Genomic DNA, 20,211 nt, shown 5'->3' with positions numbered 1-20,211 from the left:
TGTGTCCCTAGGTCTGAAGTGGGTCTCTTGCAGACAGCATATATATGGGTCTTGTTTTTGTATCCATTCAGCCGGTCTATGCTTTTTGGTTGGGGCTTTTAATCCATTTACATTTAAGGTAATTATCAATATGTATGTTCCTATTACCATTTTCTTAATTGTTTTGGGTTTGTTATTGTAGGTCTTTTCCTGCTCTTGTGTTTCCTGCCTAGAGAAGTTACTATAGCATTTGCTGTAAAGCTGGTTTGGTGGTGCTGAATTCTCTTAACTTTTGCTTGCCTGTAAAGATTTTAATTTCTCTGTCGAATCTGAATGAGATCTTTGCTGGGTAGAGTAACCTTGGTTTTAGGTTTTTCCCTTTCATCTCTTTAAATATGTCCTGCCACTCCCTTCTGGCTTGCACAGTTTCTTCTGAAAAATCAGCTGTCAACATTATGGGGATTCCCTTGTATGTTATTTGTTGCTTTTTCTTTTCTGCTTTTAATATTTTTTTCATTGTATTTAATTTTTGATAGTTTGATTAATATACATCTTGGCGTGTTTCTCCTTGGATTTATCCCATATGGGACTCTCTGCATTTCCTGCACTTGATCGACTATTTCCTCTCCCGTATTAGGGAAGTTTTCAACTATAAATGCTTCAAATATTTTCTCAGTCCCTTTCTTTTTCTCTTCTTCTTCTGGGACCCCTATAATTCAAATGTTGGTATGTTTAATATTGTCCCAGAGGTCTCTGAGACTGTCCTCAATTCTTTCCATTCTTTTTTCATTATTCTGCTCTGCAGTAGTTATTTCCACTATTTTATCTTCCAGGTCACTTATCCATTCTTCTGCCTCAGTTATTCTGCTATTGATTCCTTCTAGAGAATTTTTAATTTCATTTATTATGTTGTTCATCATTGTTTTCTCTTTAGTTCTTCTAGGTCCTAGTTAAACGTTTCTTGTATTTTCTCCATTCTGTTTCCAAGATTTTGGATCATCTTTAGTATCATTACTCTGAATTCTTTTTCAGGTAGTCTGCCTATTTCTTCTTCATTTGTTTGGTCTGGTGGGTTTTTACCTTGTTCCTTCATCTGTTGTGTGTTTCTCTGTCTTCTCATTTTGTTTACCTTACTGTGTTTAGAGTCTCCTTTTCATAGGCTGCAGTTTCGTAGTTCCCATTGATTTTGGTGGATATCCCCAGTGGGTAAGGTTGGTTGAGTGGCTTGTGTAGGCTTCCTGGTGGAGGGGACTTGTGCCTGTGTTCTGGTGGGTGGCACTGGATCTTGTCTTTCTGGTGGGCAGGGCTGCATCCGGTGTTGTGTCTTGGGGTGTCTGTGAACTTAGTATGATTTTAGGCAGCCTCTCTGCTAATAGGTGGGGTTGTGTTCCTGTCTTGCTAGTTGTTCGGCATGGGGCATCCAGCACTGGAGCTTGCTGGCTGCTGGGTGGAGACGGGTCTTAGCGTTGAAATGGAGATCTATGGGAGAGCTCTTGCTGATTGATATTACATGGGGCTGGGAGGTCTCTGGTGGTCCAATGTTATGAACTCGGCTCCTCCACCTCACAGGCTCAGGCCTGACACCAGGCTGGAGCAACAAGACACTGTCAGCCACATGGCTCAGAAAAAAAGGCAGAAAAAAAGAAAGAAAAAGAATAAAAAGTAATAATAAATTTTAAAAATATTTTTAAAAATTATTAAAATAAACAAATAAGAATAAAAAAAGAAGAGAGCAACCAAACCAATAAACAAATCCACCAATTATAACAAGCACTAAAAACTTTACTAAGATAAACATAAAAATCAGAAACAAATTAGTCACAGACAGCAAACCCCAAGCCTACAGTTGCTCCCAGTGTCCACCATCTCAATTTTGGGATGATTCGTTGTCTATTCGGGTATTGCACAGATGCGGGGTACATCAAATTGTTTGTGGGGAGTTAATCCGCTGTTCCTGAGGCTGCTGGGAGAGATTTCCCTTTCTCTTCTTTGCTGGCACAGCTCCTGGGGTTCAGCTTTGGTTTTGGCCCCACCTCTGAATGTAGGTCTCCCTCAGGCATCTGTTCCCACCCAGACAGAACAGGGTTAAAGCAGCAGCTGATTAGGGGGCTCTGGCTCACTCATACCAGGGGGAAGGAGGGGTACAGTAGATAAAATTGGAATGAGGGGTGAGCCTGCAGCAGCAGAGGCCAGTGTGACACTGCAACAGCCTGAGGTGCACTGTGTGTTCTCCCAGGGATCTTGTCCCTGGATGATGGGACCTTGGCAGTGGCGGGCTGCCCAGGCTCCTGGGGATGTGTGGATAGTGACCTGTGCTTGCACACAGGATTCTTGGTGGCCTACAGCAGCAGCGTTACCATTTCATGCCCATCTCTGGAGTCCAAGCTGATAGCAGAGGCTCGTGCCCATCTCTGGAACTTGTTTAGGTGGTGCTCTGCCTTCTGTGTGCAGACAGGGAAGGAATCCCCTCTCCTCACGCACCCCAAAATAATGGTCTCTTGCCTCTTAGGCAGTTCCAGACTTTTTCCCAGACTCCCTTCTGGCTAGCTGTGGCGCACTAGCCCCCTTGAGGCTGTGTTCATGCAGCCAACCCCAGTCCTCTCCCTGGGATCTGACCCCTGAAGGCCGAGCCTCAGCTCCCAGCCCCCACACGTCCCAGCGGGTGAGCAGACAAGCCTCTCAGGCCAGTGAGTTCTGGTCGGCACCCATCCTCTGTGTGGGAATCTCTCTGCTTTTCCCCCTGAAAACCCTGTTGCTGAGCTCTCCTCCGTGGCTCCGAAGGTTCCCCCCCACCCAACCCCTGTCTCTGCCAGTGAAGGGTCTTCCTAGTGTGTGGACACTTTTCATCTTTCATAGCTCCCTCCCAGAGGTGCAGATCCTGTCCTTATTCTTTTGTCTTTGTTGTTTATTTTCTTTTGCCCTACCCAGGTTCGTGGGGATTTTCTTGCCTTTTGGGAAGTCTGAGGTCTTCTGTGAGAATTCACTAGGTGTTCTGTAGGAGTTGTTCCACATGTAGACGTATTTTGGATGTATTTGTGGGGAGGAAGGTGATCCCACATCTTATTCCTCAGCCATCTTGCAGTTCCTCTCTCTCTATGTAAGACTTCTGAATCCTTAAATTTAATTGTGTTTAATGTTAACAGCCTACATTTGACATGTTTTTTTATTTATTTTTTTATACAGCAGGTTCTTAATAGTATTCAATTTTATACACATCAGTGTATACATGTCAATCCCAATCTCCCAATTATTCACACCACCAACCCTACACCCGACCACTTTCCCCCCTTGGTGTCCATACGTTTTTTCTCTACTTCTGTGTCTCAATTAGTGCCCTGCAAACCAGTTCTTCTGTACCATTTGCTAGGTTCCATATATATGCGTTAATATACGATATTTGTTTTTCTCTTTCTGACTTACTTCACTCTGTATGACAGTCTCTAGAGGCATCCACGTCTCTACAAATGACCCAATTTCATTCCTATTTATGGCTGAGTAATATACCGTTGTATATATGTACCACATCTTCTTTATCCATTCGTCTGTCGATGGGCATTTAGGTTTCTTCTATGACCTGGTTATTGTAAATAGCGCATCAATGAACATTGGGGTACATGACTCTTTTTGAATTATGGTTTTCTCAGGGTATATGCCCAGTAGTGGGATTGCTGGGTCATATGGTAATTCTATTTTTAGTTTTTTAAGGAACCTCCATACTGTTCTCCATAGTGGCTGTATCAATTTACATTCCCACCAACAGTGTAAGAGGGTTCCCTTTTCTCCACACCCTCTCCAGCATTTGTTGTTTGTAGATTTTCTGATGATGCCCATTCTACCTGGTGTGAGGTGAAACCTCATTGTAGTTTTGATTTGCATTTCTCTAATAATTAGTGATGCTGAGCAGTTTTCATGTGCTTCTTGGCCATCTGTATGTCTTCTTTGGAGAAATGTCTATTTAAGTCTTCTGCCTATTTTTTGATTGGGTTGATTGTTTTCTTAATATTGAGCTGCATGAGCTGTTTATATATGATGGAGATTAATCCTTTGTCCGATGATTCGTTTGCAAATATTTTCTCCATTCTGAGGGTTGTCTTTTCGTCTTGTTTATGGTTTCCTTTGCTGTGCAAAAGCTTTTAAGTTTCATTAGGTCCCATTTGTTTACTTTTGTTTTTATTTCCATTACTCTAGGAGGTGGGTCAAAAGAGATGTTGCTGTGATTTACGTCAAAGAGTGTTCTTCCTATGTTTTCCTTTAAGACTTCTAGTGTCTGGTCTTACATTTAGGTCTCTATCTACTTTGAGTTTATTTTTGTATATGGTGTTAGGGAGTGTTCTAATTTCATTCTTTTACATATAGCTGTCCAGTTTTCCCAGTACCACTTATTGAAGAGACTGTCTTTTCTCCATTGTATATCCTTGCCTCCTTTGTTATAGATTAGTTGACCATATGTGCGTGGGTTTACCTCTGGGCTTTCTATCTTGTTCCATTGATCTATATTTCTGCTTTTGTGCCAGGACAATATTGTCTTGATTACTGTAGCTTTGTAGTATAGTCTGAGGTCAGGGAGTCTGATTCTTCCAGCTCCGTTTTTTCCCCTCAAGACTGTTTTGGCTATTCAGGGTCTTTTGTGTCTCCATACAAATTTTAAGATTTTTTGTTCTAGTTCCATAAAAAATGCCACTGGTAATTTGATAGGGATTGCATTGGATCTGTACATTGCTTTGGGTAGTATAGTCATTTTCACAATATTGATTCTTCCATTCCAAGAACATGGTATATCTCTCCATCTGTTGGTATAACTTCTGATTTCTTTCATCAGTGTCTTATAGTTTTCTGCATACAGGTCTTTTGTCTCCCTAGGTAGGTTTATTCCTAGGTATTTTATTCCTTTTGTTGCAATAGTAAATGGGAGTGTTTCCTTAATTTCTGTTTCAGATATTTCATCGTTAGTGTATGGGAATGCAAGAGATTTCTGTGCATTAATTTTGTATCCTGCAACTTTACCAAATTCATTGATTAGCTCTAGTAGTTTTCTAGTGGCATCATTACGATTCTCTATGTATACTATCATGTCATCTGCAAACAGTGACAGTTTTACTTCTTCTTTTCCAATTTGTATTCCTTTTATTTCTTTTTCTTCTCTGATTGCCGTGGCTAGGGCTTCCAAACCTATGCTGAATAATAGTGGTGAGAGTGGACATCCTTGTCTTGTTCCTGATCTTAGAGGAAATGCTTTCAGATTTTCAGCATTGAGAATGATGTTTGCTCTGGGTTTGTCGTATATGGCCTTTATAATGTTGAAGCAGGTTCCCTCTATGCCCACTTCCTGGAGTTTATAATAAACGGGTGTTGAATTTTGTCAAAAGCTTTTTCTGCATCTATTGAGATGATCATATGGTTTTTATTCTTTAGTTTTTTAATATGGTGTAGCACATTGATTGATTTGCATATACTGAAGAATCCTTGCACATCTGGGATAAATCCCACTTGATCATGGTGTATGATTGTTTTAATGTATTGTTGGATTCTGTTTGCTAGTATTTTGGTGAGGATTTTTGCATCTATATTCGTCAGTGATATTGCTCTGTAATTTTCTTTTTTTTGTAGTATCTTTGTCTGGGTTTGGTATCAGGGTGATGGTGGCCTCATAGAATGAGTTTGGGAGTTTTCCTTCCTCTGCAGTTTTTTGGAAGAGTTTGAGAAGGATGGGTGTTAGCTCTTCTCGAAATGTTTGATAGAATTCACCTGTGAAACCATCTGGTCCTGGACTTTTGTTTGCTGGAAGATTTTTAATCACAGTTTCAATTTCATTACTTGTGATTGGTCTGTTCATATTTTCTATTTCTTCCTGGTTCAGTCTTGGAAGGTTATACCTTTCTAAGAATTTGTCCATTTCTTCCAGGTTGTCCATTTTATTGGCATAGAGTTGCTTGTACTCGTCTCTTAGCATGCTTTGTATTTCTGCAGTGTCTTTTGCAACTTCTCCTTTTCCATTTCTAATTTTATTGATTTGAGTCCTCTCCCTCTTTTTCTTGATGAGTCTGGCTAATGGTTTATCAATTTTGTTTATCTTCTCAAAGAATCAGCTTTTAGTTTTATTGATCTTTGCTATTGTTTTCTTTGTTTCTAGTTCATTTATTTCTCATCTGATCTTTATGATTTCTTTCCTTCTGCTAACTTTGGGTTTTGTTTGTTCTTCTTTCTCTAGTTCCTTTAGGTGTAAAGTTAGATTGTTTATTTGAGATTTTTCTTGCTTCTTGAGGTAGGCTTGTATAGCTATAAAATCCCCTCTTAAAACTGCTTTTGCTGCATTTCATAGATTTTGGATTGTCGTATATTCATTGTCATTTGTCTCTAGGTATTTTTTTATTTCCTCAATGATCTCTTTGTTATTTAGTAACGTACTGTTTAGCCTCCATGTGTTTGTGTTTTTTACATTTTTTTCCCTGTAATTGATTTCTAATCTCATAATGTTGTGGTCAGAAAAGATGCTCGATATGATTTCAATTTTCTTAAATTTACTGAGGTTTGATTTGTGACCGAAGATGTGCTCTATCCTGGAGGATGTTCGGTGCGCACTTGAGAAGAAAGTGTAATCTGCTGTTTTGGGATGAAATGTCCTATAAATATCAATTAAATCTCTCTGGTCTATTGTGTCCCTTAAAGCTTGTGTTTCCTTATTAATTTTCTGTTTGGATGATCTGTCCCTTGGTGTAAGTGAGGTGTTAAAATCCCCCACTATTATTGTGTTACTGTCAATTTTCTCTTTTATAGCTGTTAGCAGTTGCCTTATGTATTGAGGATCTCCTATGTTGGGTTCATATATATTTAAAATTGTTATATCTTCTTCTTGGATTGATCTCTGATCATTATGTAGTGTCCTTCCTTGTCTCTTGTAACATTCTTTATTTTAAATTCTATTTTATCTGATATGAGCATTGCTATTCCAGCTTTCTTCTGATTTCCATTTGCATGGAATATCTTTTTCCTTCCGATCACTTTCAGTCTGTACGTGTCCCTAGATCTGAGGTGGGTCTCTTGTACACAGCATATATATGGGTCATGTTTTTGTATCCATTCAGCAAGCCTGTGTCTTTCGGTTGGAGCATTTAACCCATTCTCCTTTAAGGTAATTATCGATATGTATGTTCCTATTACCATTTTCTTAATTGTTTTGTGTTTGTTTTTGTAGCTCGTTTTCTTCTTCTGTGTTTCACACTTAGAGAGTTCTTTTAGCATTTGTTGTAAAGCTGGTTTGGTGGTGGTGAATTCTCTTAGCTTTTGCTTGTCTGTAAAGGTTTTGATTTCTCCATCAAATCTGAATGAGATCCTTGCCGGGTAGAGTAATCTTGGTTGTAGTTTCTTTCCTTTCTTCACTTTAAATATATCATGCCACTCCTTTCTGGCTTGTAGAATTTCTGCTGAGAAATCAGCTGTTAACCTTATGGGAGTTCCCTTGTATGTTATTTGTAATTTTTCCCTTGCTACTTTCAATAATTTTTCTCTGTCTTTAATTTTTGGCAATTTGATTATTGTGTGTCTCGGCATGTTTCTCTTTGGGTTTATCCTGTATGGGACTCTCTGCGCTTCCTGGACTTGGGTGGCTATTTCCTGTCCCATGTTAGGGAAGTTTTCAACTATAATCTCTTCAAATATTTTCTCGGGTCCTTTCTCTCTCTCTTCTCCTTCTGAGACCCCTATAATGCGAATGTTGTGGCGTTTAATGTTATCCCAAATATCTCTTAGGCTGTCTTCGTTTCTTTTCATTTTTTTTTCTTTATTTTGTTTCGCAGCAGTGAATTACACCATTCTGTCTTCCAGGTCACTTATCCATTCTTCTGCCTCAGTTATTCTGCTATTGATTCCTTCTAGTGTAGTTTTCATTTCAATTATTTTATTGCTCATCTCTGTTGTTTGTTCTTTAATTCTTTTAGATCTTTGTTAAACATTTCTTGCATCTTCTCGATCTTTGCCTCCATTCTTTTTCCGAGGTCCTGGATCATCTTCACTATCATTATGCTGAATTCTTTTTCTGGAAGGTTGCCTATCTCCACTTCATTTAGTTGTTTTTCTGGGGTTTTATCTCGTTCCTTCATTTGGTACATAGCCCTCTGCCTTTTCATCTTGTCTATCTTTCTGTGAATGTGGTTTTTGTTCCACAGGCTGCAGGATTGTAGTTCTTCTTGCCTCTGCTGTCTGCCCTCTGGTGGATGAGGCTATCTAAGAGGCTTGTGTAAGTTTCCTGATGGGAGGGACTGGTGGTGGGCAGAGCTGGCTGTTGCTCTGGTGGGCAGAACTCAGTAAAACTTTAATCCGCTTGACTGCTGATGGTGGGGGCTGGGTTCCCTCCCTGTTGGTTGTTTGACCTGAGGTGACCCAACATTGGAGCCTACCTGGTCGCTTTGGTGGGGCTAATGGCGGACTCTGGGAGGGCTCATGTCAAGGAGTACTTCCCAGAACTTCTGCTGCCAGTGTCCTTTTCCTCACAGTGAGGCACAGCTACCCTCTGCCTCTGCAGGAGACCCTCCAACACTAGCAGGTAGGTCTGGTTCAGTCTCCTATGGGGTCACTGCTCCTTCCCCTGGGTCCCAGTGCACACACTACTTTGTGTGTGCCCTCTAAGAGTGGAGTCTCTGTTTCCCCCAGTCCTGTCAGTGTCCTGCAATCAAATCCCACTAGCCTTCAAAGTCTGATTCTCTAGGAATTCCTCCTCCCGTTGCCGGACCCTCAGGTTTGGAAGCCTGACGTGGGGCTCAGAACCTTCACTCCAGTGTGTGGACTTCTGTGGTATAAGTGTTCTCCAGTTTGTGAGTCACTCACCCAGCAGTTATGGGATTTTATTTTATTGTGATTGCGCCCCTCCTACCATCTCATTGTGGTTTCTCCTTTGTCTTTGGATGTGGGGTATATTTTTTGGTGAGTTCCAGTGTCTTCCTGTCAATGATTGTTCAGCAATTAGTTGTGATTCCGTTAGTCTTGAAAGAGAGAGTGAGAGCACGTCCTTCTACTCCACCATCTTGAACCAGTCCTTGACATTATTTTTTAATCTAGTCTGAAAACTTTGTTTTTCAATTTGAGTATTTTCCCCTTTACTTTTTTTTTTTCCCCCTTTACTTTTAATGTAATTTTTGTACAAGATGAATACTTTTATTTTGAATACTCTTAGTAAGTGTTAATATTTTTCCTACCTATTCTATGTTCTTTTTTGTTTGTTCCCTTTATTTTGTTTGATGAATATGTATATTATTCATTATTTCATTCATGTTCTAGGCAACAAAAACATTAGACTATATTTGTTGGTTATCTCCTGGTTTATAATTAGTGTTCTTATGTTTTAAGTATATATCTGTTCTTATGTTTTAAGTATATATCTTTACATGATATATAAAGATATACATACATATCATATAAAGATATATACTTATAACAAGATATATATATATCTTTTGCATCAATACCCCCTAATTCTCTTACTACTTTGATTTTTCTTGATACCTACTATCTGTCATATTCTACAAAATCAAAAACAAACAAACAAAGCAAAACACCTCACTTAGGCAATCTTAATTTAGGTTTACTCACTGTGGTTCACAAATCTTTATGTCTATTTGACATGGACTATTCGAGATCTAAAGACATTCCATGCTGGGTTGCAACAACTGATATTCTCCTAGATTGTGAATCTTTCCAAAAGTGTTCATCTCTAATATATTCTACAGTAGGATCCTGCTATATTTTAAGCCAGAATCTCAAAGGTAATCTAAACAATATATAGTGTCTACGCTTTTTTCCTTTACCCTCTGCAATTACAGGTCATCTTTTCTCATGAAGTTATCCACCTAATATTTTTCCTATACACCCTCTTTTCCCATTTTTATTCAGTTCAAGATTTTTACCTTGCATCTCTTTTCAGCTCACCTCTTCAAAAAATTCTCCATCCAGCTGTGGGAATGATATCATAAAATGGCAAATCTGAATACACTTATATTGCTAAGCCATTTACTGGTCCCTTATTGCCTAAAGCTCCTCTTTATAACTGATGGTGCCTTTCAGGATCTGACCCCAACTTGTTCTTCAGTTTCATCTCCTTCCATTCTATCCTTTCTTAATTTAAGCTTGTTATACAGAACTCCTTATATTTAAGTCAGTAGCAATCCATGAAAATAAGGTCTACTAAGTTAAACAAAACTTAAGTGATAGTAGAAACAGTTCACCAAATAAATTCAAAACACCATCAGGAGACAACAGTGCTGATAATAGACATGAAGTATGTATTTTTGATTAGTATAAGGCCAAAATAGAAACATTACCATAATACAGTGGCATGAAATTTTATTTAAGACACTTTTTTATTTATAGAATATTATTCAATTGCCATTTTTATACATCAAAAATAGTTGAACATTGGCAATTTCCTTGAGTCCAACCTTATAATTACATTTGAACTCTATTTCTCCAAGTTTCTAGGAACAAAGAAATAGAGTTCAGAATTTTTATATATACCCTTGACCCTTGAACAACATGTGTTTGAACAGTACAGGTCCACTTATATGCAGATTTTTTCAACAGTAAATACTATATTACTACACAATATATGGTTCCTTCCTCCCTTCCTTCCTTTCTTTCTCTCTTTGTTTCTTTCTGACTGTAAACCATCTACTTGCCAAGAGAAATGCAAGGAAACATTCTTTCAAAAAGTGCCAACAAATCATCTCCAATAAATCACGTCATGTCACAGCAGCAAAGTACATTTAGGGTGATACTCAAGGTGACAAAAAGAACAAATTAATATTGACTAAAAAATTGCCCGTCTGTAACGAGATCATTAAAGACCAGGACAAATATAACCTCTATATTATCCTGAGATTAATTCTTCACAGGCACAAGAAAACACTACGTCTGTCTTGACTTGTCCTTGTTTACTTTTTATTATGTCAAAAGGAATTTTTTGAAATGGGATGCATGTGTTATCAAAGACATCACTACCAGAAAATATTTATCTTCCAAAAATTACTTAAGAATGATCAGCAGCAATTAGACTTTGCAATTTGTTCTTCGAACCAACCAGACTAAGTACTTAATGATACAATTATCCAAAATTAATTGAGAGTTTCCAATTACCCAGATAGAAAAAAAAATACTTGCAATGCTTTATGTTTCACAAGCAAAGAATTTTAAACGTTGGTAGCCAATTCATGTGCTGCTCCAGGTCTCGGTTTTCTCACAGTTAATAAGGAGAGTGACTAACCAGGACTTTAATTTTAGAAGCTTCTTTTATAAATCTGTGATGATGACTTTATACCTATCTTTTGGATTCTGATGAAGTGTAAAATATTTTGACACCAACAATCTCTTAAACCCTGAATGATTTTTTTTTTTTTTTTTGGAAAAGCATTTAGATCATTCTAGTCTTAACTGCATCAACTGCATGCCTTATACTAAAAGAAGAAATAGCATGGAAAATATCTTGCAATCTTGCACAGAGCAAAATGTATTTTATTTAATTTTATTTTACAGGCAGCACTGTAGTTGCACTGTATATATATATATATATATATATATATATATACACACACACACACACACACACACGTATATATACCCACACACACATACATATATACATACACATATATACATATGGGTATATATAAAATTGCAATGTATTTTCCCAGTGGAGAGATATGGATATAGATATAAAGATAAACCCATTCAAGCCAATTAAACTAAGAACTACTCAGATAAATGAAGAATGAGAAAAATAGCTAAATTTCATTTTTCCTTATAATTATGTTTTGATGTTTAAATAAACTTTGGATTCTTTACAAGAAAATAGATATGAGAGAGTATGAGCAAAATCAATGGAGGAAAATATCATCAATTACACACATTCTACATAATCAAACCATAGAATATATGACCATAGTAACAGTGGGATAGGATTGCCTCAGTTGGCTTTAGGAAATGCTTTGAGAGAAAACCATAATTAGGTAGCTTTGTAAAGAAATCTTGCCTCTCCAAATAATGTTTAAGATAAAATGTTTAATGTTTCTATAAATTGTATCACTCTAATTAACATTTATCCAGATGACATAGGAGTTTAGAGTTTGGAGAAACTAAAGATCGATCAATGTGTATAGCTGGGGATGAGTATAGAAATAGGAAATGGAAATGGATCATGAGTTAAATTTTAAAAGACGAATAAAACTTGGAGACTTGCAAGGTAGGGAAGATTCAATTCTAAGTAAACTGAACAGTGTGAGCAAAGCCAAAGAAATGAATATATTTGTAAAACATGAGGAAGTTAATCTGAACAGAATGAGGCAATATCAGAGAGAAATTGAAGTTAAGAATACATTGACAAAAGGTCAGATTATGGAAGGCCTTGAAAATCAGCCAGTGGAGATAGATGACATTTTTCCTGATAATAATGAGAAATTACACAATTTTTGAATAGGAGAGTGACACAAGTAAAACAGTATTTGAAAAGGTTAGTTTTCAGCAAGGTGCTGAAAAAAATTGGAGGGGGGAGTGGAAGTAGTCAAATTACATAGGATACTTTGAATTCAAATTGAACGTTATAAATTTCTTTATGAAAAATGAACTAAAGACATGCATCCAACAACAGTTAACATGGTACAGGAATGGATTTTAAAATTAGATATGTTGCCTAAGATAACTCATCTATCAGTTTATACTCAAAGCTAGCACTCAAACAAAAAAAGCAAAATCTCATTCAAAGAGTATACTTCAGATGCTAAAATAATTAATCATGTAACACGATTAATTACATTAATTAGCATTTGTCTGTTTTAGCAGAAGCCTATTAAGTAAAAGGTAGCTCAAAAAGGTCAAGCATTAACTAACCAGTAATTTCGCCTGTTAAACTTTAAAAAACTTTTATTTCTTTTATTTAATATTTTGTTTTTAGTAATACAATCTAGAAAGTCTCAGATTACGGGAAACATCATTTCTTCAATTTTTAGTGAATAGAAGAATGTTGAGGTAAATAGGATACATTTTAAATAATTTCAAAAAGCATGTAGAAGTTATAGGCCCAATGCTGTGTTTAATACCCAAATTATACTGATTTCCTCCTATAAAGTAGGTACATATTTTTTTAAGATTAAAAAAAAAAGACATCATGGAGGAAAAGATGATTTGCTAAAGTATAGGTTATTAAAAATATAGTTCATTTTTTGTGTGTCTAAAGTACACATAATAGATGATATTAGAGATACTTTAGAAATATTTTATAATTTTTTAATAATATTTTATATTTTTCCTACAAAAAATTAATAGAGTAAGCACTATTTTTAAAAAATAACATAAAAAGGGTTCTTGGCCCATGGATTTTGGTTCAAAGGGAAAACAAAACAAAGTAAAACAAGAAACAACAAAAAAGCATGTTCTAATAAAAGCAATAATACTACTTTAAAAATATTTTTAAATAGTTTGATAAGGATTTTCTTATAAGAATTTAGCTTTGATTTTTATTTAAATATTTTTAATATGCCAGAACTTGATTTTAAAATTGAGGAAATAACTTTAAATTAATAAAATCTCAAATACATATTTTCTTCTAGTATTGAATTACTGCTACTACCTCACAGATACAAAAAAAAAAATCTGTCTCATTTTACAATGAGAATAAATAGCACCTGTTGAGCCTCAGTAAGCATGTATGTATTTAGATTCTGGCATTAAATTGTTGAAGATGATTTTAAAATGCCAATATTTTGGCCATTATTATAAATAAATCAATTTTTTTCCTGTAGCAAAGTGAATTCCTGAAATCGTATCAGAAGTCACTCAGACCTTATTTCTTCTAAAGCACTATTTTTTAAAATGTTTTCTTGATATTTTTAAACAGTTAAGATTGTTATTATAGAGGAATCATTTCAAAATATTTAAAATATACAGTCAATTACATATATCAATAAAAAGGAAGCAGAGAGTGGTGGATAGAAACTGACCTCATTCACTGTGGCATAGTAGTTTTCATGCTTGAATGTGGGTGAGTTGTCATTTCTGTCTCTCACCACGATTCGAACTTCATGGTAGATAACAGTACCCACTTTTTTGTTGATGCACTGAACTTGTACCACGATGGAGTGTATGTTCATTGGTGGCTGCAACACAGAAATTGCATCTTTTTAAAAAAACAATTGAAACTGAAGCGTCTCATTACTGTCAAAGTATTTGTTTAATAAAATCTTCTATGTTTATTCACTATTAAATGATAGTAATCTATAAAAATTGATCCATTTTGCATTATTTTAAGGAAAAGTGAAGACAATCATGATTATTTCACTGTTTAATTTTCAAAATATAGGGTCTGAGGTAGCATTATGTTCATAATTAGAGGACTGGTGATGAATACAATCACAAAATTAATGTCTGATATTTGATGGGATGCCACAAATTTTGTCCTTCCAAAAGTCAAAGAAGCAATGACATAAACTTCTAATTTATAAAAACAATGTATTAATGATAATATACATAGGATAGATAGATTGTATAACATGGTATATCATTTGTTTAAATCTATATTTTTGCTAAAATATTAAATGTTCATATCTGATAAAAACTAAAATATAGATAACCAAAAGAAGAGAATCCATTCACAATCCAATCAAACTTCCTAATTCTATATAGTTAAAGGTTTTTTTGCTAATCTTTCCCTCTTTCCAAATATACATCTGTTTTATATATACACACACACACACACACACACACACACACACACACGAATATCATCCCATGTTTGCAAATATAGATTTTCTATAGCACTTTGATGTATACGACTATGAAGCTATATTACGTATTCCATCATAAGTCTATAGCATAGTTGGTCTAAGTAAAAACTTATAATGAGATGTTTATTATTGTCAATTTTTGTCATTACAAGCAAAATGTTTATACCTCGGTAAACATACTGTACATAAATATGTGCTAACTTTAATTATTTTTTATGATAAATTCTTATAAGGGGAGAATTGTCATCAAGGGGGCATTTATTACTCAGGTGCTATGACAAAGGGCTTGCAGAAGTGGGATACACACATCTCTGACTCTAGAGTTAAAGTGTTTAATGCCAAAGAATATTTCTTTGTGATTTTTAAAATCTTTTTGAGTTTATAAAATTTTATTTCTTTGATATAATTTTATCAGTATGACCTATTCTGACCACCCTGTTTAGAATGCCATGCCTCCAGTCTGCTCTGTCCTTTCAACTTTCCCCCTATTTATTCACTGTTTTTACTGCATTTCTCATGCATCACATGGCATATTACACATTTTATATATTTGTTTGAGTTTGTCTCCCTTTACTACACTGGAAGCTTCATAAAGCCTGGGGTGTTATTTTGGTCATGACTAAATCTGTCTACCTAGTAACTAGCACAGTGTCTAGAACAGATGACTGAGTACTACCTGAGTTGTACTGTTGTGCTTCTAGCCTTAGTTCCATAACCTACTAATTGTATGATCTAGATGCAAACTCTCTCTGTGCTTAGTTTACTCATCTCTAAAAATGGGGATAATACTAAACACTGATATGACATAATCATCATAAGTACTATATGAGCTTACCCTGTGCTAGGCACATATTAACACAACAGATGTAAACTATTTTTTACTTACAAAAAGCTAAATCTCAAAAAAAGTAAAAAAACATGAATCTAAAAAAATACAAACTGACAATCTTGAATTATAAAACAAATTATTAAATATTTGGATTAAAACCAATTTAAAGATATAGCAATGATTACTGGAACTTAGGATAGGTTCATTAAAAATGTCACATTTCTAATGAGAAGAATGTTGTAGAAACTATACCTAACCTGAAGAAAACATTGTTTAATACCAAGATATTTTTATGGCCAATAAAGAGAAATGCAATTGAATTGTATTGTACCTGGCTGAATAACTGTATCTAGAAAGAATAACTTGAAGCATCATTATCATATGGAGGAAGGTCTCTAGTGAAGTACCTTACAGATCTGAGTTCTAATGTCTGCCCCAATTCACTTTTAATCACTGACATATATAAATGTATTAAAGCCATGTGTGTAAAATCTGTGAATGCTACAAAAGTTCAGAAGGATATATACTACATTTAATGATAAAAGACAAGGTTCAAAATCATTTCATCAGAATAATAAGTATCGGGCTTCCCTGGTGGCGCAGTGGTTGAGAATCCGCTTGCAAATGCAGGGCACACGGGTTCGAGCCCTGGTCTGGGAAGATCCCACATGCCACGGAGCAGCTGGGCCCGTAAGCCACAATTACTGAGCCTGCGCGTCTGGAGCCTGTGCTCCGCAACAGGAGAGGCCGCGATAGTGAGAGGCCCGCGCACCGCGATGAAGAGTGGCCCCCGCTTGCCACAACTAGAGAAAGCCCTCACACAGAAACGAAGACCCAACACAGCCATAAATAAAATAAATAAAATGAAACTTAAAAAAAAAAAAAGAACAATAAGTATCAAAAATCTACACTTTTACAATAATAAATTAAAATAATCTTATTTGTATGAGAAAAAAAGTTAATTGCCCAAATATAATAATAAGTGTCTACAAACATTAATATGAAAATATAATTGTAAAATTTTGAGTTTTACAAAATTTTGAGTTGGCATGTAAAGATGAGTTTACAGGCCAACACTATAAATGGACTACTAGAATATTAATACAAACTACTTCATATGCATTAATAATAGATGAAGAGATAGGTGGATTACAATAAGCACCATTTTATGGGCAAATAGGATCTGAAGTCTAATCATCCTGAGAATGTGTGATAAAATTTGAGATGTTTAAACTAAAAATCACAAGATTCATCAGACATCTGAACGGTTGTTATGAAAAGATAAATTAGTTTATTCATTGTAGTCTCAGAGTGTAGAAATAAGAATAATAAATAAAAAGTATTACAAAGCATATGTTTTCAATATAAGTAGAGATTTTCTATTAATCCGAAGTGGGACAGAATAGAATGGACTATCCAAAAAATTAAGCCCCATCACTGAAAATCTGCAAGCTTGAGACTAAAAGATAACTTAAAAAGGCCAGGTCTTAGAAATATTCTGGAAAGAATTTAAATTATATGACCTCCATTTATACTACCAGTTTTAAAGTCTCTGCTTTAATAGGCTTTTTAAGAAAAGCACGCCATATTTCAATTGTAAAGTAAAAACAGAATAAATACTTGTACTATTAGCCCTTGGCACACCTCTCAGAAGACAATCAGGTGAAAATTTATGTTCTTCTAAAGTTATTTATCTTATAAATATTGTGAGAGAGACCTATAAAACCATTCCATATCAACTTCTAATTCTATAGTAAGTGTTAGCACTGTGACAGAAAGGTCACAATCTTTGTAAGTAGAGGATCAGATGTAGTGTGCTGCAACTTAGTGCCACTTAGTCGCACTAAGTGCCCATAGATTAGATATAACCAGGTCACCTGGAACTCTTGTCACTGTCAACTTTAGTCCCCTATGCAACTGTTAGTAGCATGGATAGAACTTAGCTTGCAATAAATTCCAACCATAATGGATCATGATGAAGGCAAGAATTCCCTGTGGTTAATATACAGCATTCACTGTAATCTCACATTGGAATAGATTCTATTCTGCTCTGTAAGAAGGTCATAAATATACCAAATACAGTTCCACCAAGTCTATTAGTGAGAGTTTAGGGAATCCAAAATGCTTAGGAATGTGTTAGGGAAGTTTTGGTTTATTTTTAATAACTGGGTGGCAAAAATAAGTCATGGCAATTCTATCTTCTCTGATTCTCTTAAATTGCTTCATTCATGAAACAAATCAGAAAAAAAATGCTGTGTATAAACTGTTTGGGGGTAATTATTTAGGGTGATTACCATTCATATACACCTAGACATGCAAACTATTTTCCAAATTTAAAAACAATTGTTCAGCACAGTACTCAATGTATATTTGCTATCTGTATGTTAGTACATATGTGTGAATACATTTTGACATACATAGATAAAGTTCAGGAATGATATGTACCGACCGTTGATGAAGGTTATCTTTGAAAAGTAAGGCCAAGAGTAAAAAGTAAGTGAAGAATTTTTTCCAATAAATATGTATGAATTTTTTAATTTGAAAAAAATTTATTACATTTTTCAATCACTTAAGTTGCAACATGCAAAGTGAAGCTTTTATAAATAATTTATTGATGCAAACAGTGTAGATTATAGCATACATATTCAGTCTAAGGAGAACTGAGTTTTTTCTAGAAACTACATTATTTGGATTGCTTAATAAATAAATGTTTAGCAAACCTGAATAAGAACTGATTTTATTTTTCATAGAGCAAAGGCAAATGTTATTCACTCCTCACAGGAATGAAAGTTTTTTATCATGATTTTTCTTCCTATATAAATACTATTTTTACAAAATAAAAAGTCTTCATTACTTTAAAAATAAACTGGAGGACAGTGAAAAGAAATAAGACCCAGTGTGTTGTAGAAATGCTCTTTAAATAATGAAACAAAAGTTAACATAAATGGCTGGTCAGAGTTATAAGTGTACTTCATAAATTAAACTTTCAAAATAAATGGTATATTTAAAGAAGTTGCCTAAAGAAGAAAGTACTGATTTGAAAATATTGTTAGGTATATGTAATATTTAGAAATGTGCAGGTTTTTCACAATCAGTTATTAAGGACATTAAGTTTATTTAATTGTACTTATTTTATGCAAAGTTCAACATGGGTTGGGATTAATATGACATAGTCCTTTTACATTAAGCAAATCCTGTAAAACTGATATGAGATGAATATAGATAACTATAATGTGAGTCAAAAAAGAGTTTTGAGGGAATTCCCTGGCAGTCCAGTGGTTAGGACTTGGTGCCTTCACTGCCTTGGCCTGAATTCAATCCCTGGTTGGAGAACTAAGATCCAACAAGCTGCATGGCACACCCCAAAAAAAAAAAGAGTTTTGAAGGCTTAGGAGTTTGGAGTAAGAAATTATGTACCAGCGTTACTATTAGGAAATATTTTATGAACAGAGTAGAAATTTAAGACGTGTTTTGGTAGTAGATAACATTCAACTGATGGTAATGGATAAAGGTAATTTCAAAGTATAGGTTCAAAAGAGTATCAGGGTAGGCATGATAAGAAAAAGTTAGATTATATTGAGGGAACAGCAATTAGTTCAGTTTTCCTAGATTAGAGAATATATGCTTCTAAATAAAAGGAAAAGAGATAGGCTGCAGCTTGAATCTAGGAAACCTCAAGGGACAGTTTGCAATGAGAATTCATCTACCAACAAGGTCAGAACTGTGCTTTGAGACACTAAAACTGGAGAAGGTTGAATCTTGAAATATAGTAAGGAGAACTAATTTAGGAGATTGTTCCAAAGTCAAGTGAGAACTAAGAGGGCTTGTCCTGGAGTTATGCTGATGGATGCAAATGCAAGACATACTGTGGAGATCAAAGTACAAAACTTAGTAGTTAAATGGATATTGGCCTGGGAATAGAGGTCAAAGCTCTCTGTTCATTTACCAACTTAAAATCCAAAAGAAGAGATGTTAAGATATTCAGCACGTTCCATGCTCTTGGATCTTGGATCTAAATAATTAGATAAATGTTTAGAACATCTTTTATTTACTATTTTGTCATTATTTCAATAAGTTGATTTGCCGAATGGTAAATACATTGCAAATATGTAAGCATATTTTTGTTTTCTTTTGTTTTGTTTTTCTTTACAGATTTCCCTCTGCCATATTCATTTAACATTTAATATTCTTTAGGTGTCCTATTCTCCAGCATCTTTAGCTAATTTCAGGTAGGTGTCCAATGACAACACTTTAATTTATAAAACATCTTTTCAAGTTTAACTTAACCATAGCATTTCTAATCCAAAAGAACATTTTAAATGGAAAGGAAATTATTTTTGATTATTGTGTTAAAGAACAAGCCTGGATGGTTCTTTAAATGATACGTGTGCACATTTTTGTAATTATTTCTTTCAGGTCAAATCAATTTTTAAGTGTATTCCCATGATACTATTTCAGTTTACCCAATGTCCAATAAATGCTGCCCTTATCAGAAATTTAAAAAAAACAATAATACCAAGGAAACAGATAAGTATCTTAAAAAGTGAAGATAATTTTTGGTAAGTAATTAAAATTAAAACAATGTTGTAGGTTGGAGAGATGGAATGCATTTTATGAATACTGAAGGTTATCTTTTCCTTTGAC

The 20,211-nt window shown here is 35.0% G+C and overlaps 1 protein-coding gene across 1 annotated transcript in view; it reads right to left on the bottom strand.

The window, feature by feature from the left end:
* The window catches only part of PCDH15 (protocadherin related 15), a 751,961-nt gene that overhangs the window by 450,877 nt on the left and 280,873 nt on the right, over window positions 1-20,211 (bottom strand). The window contains exon 4 of the mRNA XM_082339387.1: window positions 13,956-14,111. Within this exon, the coding sequence (XP_082195513.1) occupies window positions 13,956-14,111 (156 nt within the window). The remainder of the gene's footprint in view (window positions 1-13,955; window positions 14,112-20,211) is intronic.

The sequence above is a fragment of the Balaenoptera borealis genome (genome assembly GCF_965194805.1).
Source record: "Balaenoptera borealis genome assembly, chromosome: 10".
NCBI classification, from domain to species: domain Eukaryota; kingdom Metazoa; phylum Chordata; class Mammalia; order Artiodactyla; family Balaenopteridae; genus Balaenoptera; species Balaenoptera borealis.
The sequence above is the reverse complement of the archived record's forward strand: the minus strand, read 5'-3'. Positions and strand labels throughout refer to the sequence as shown.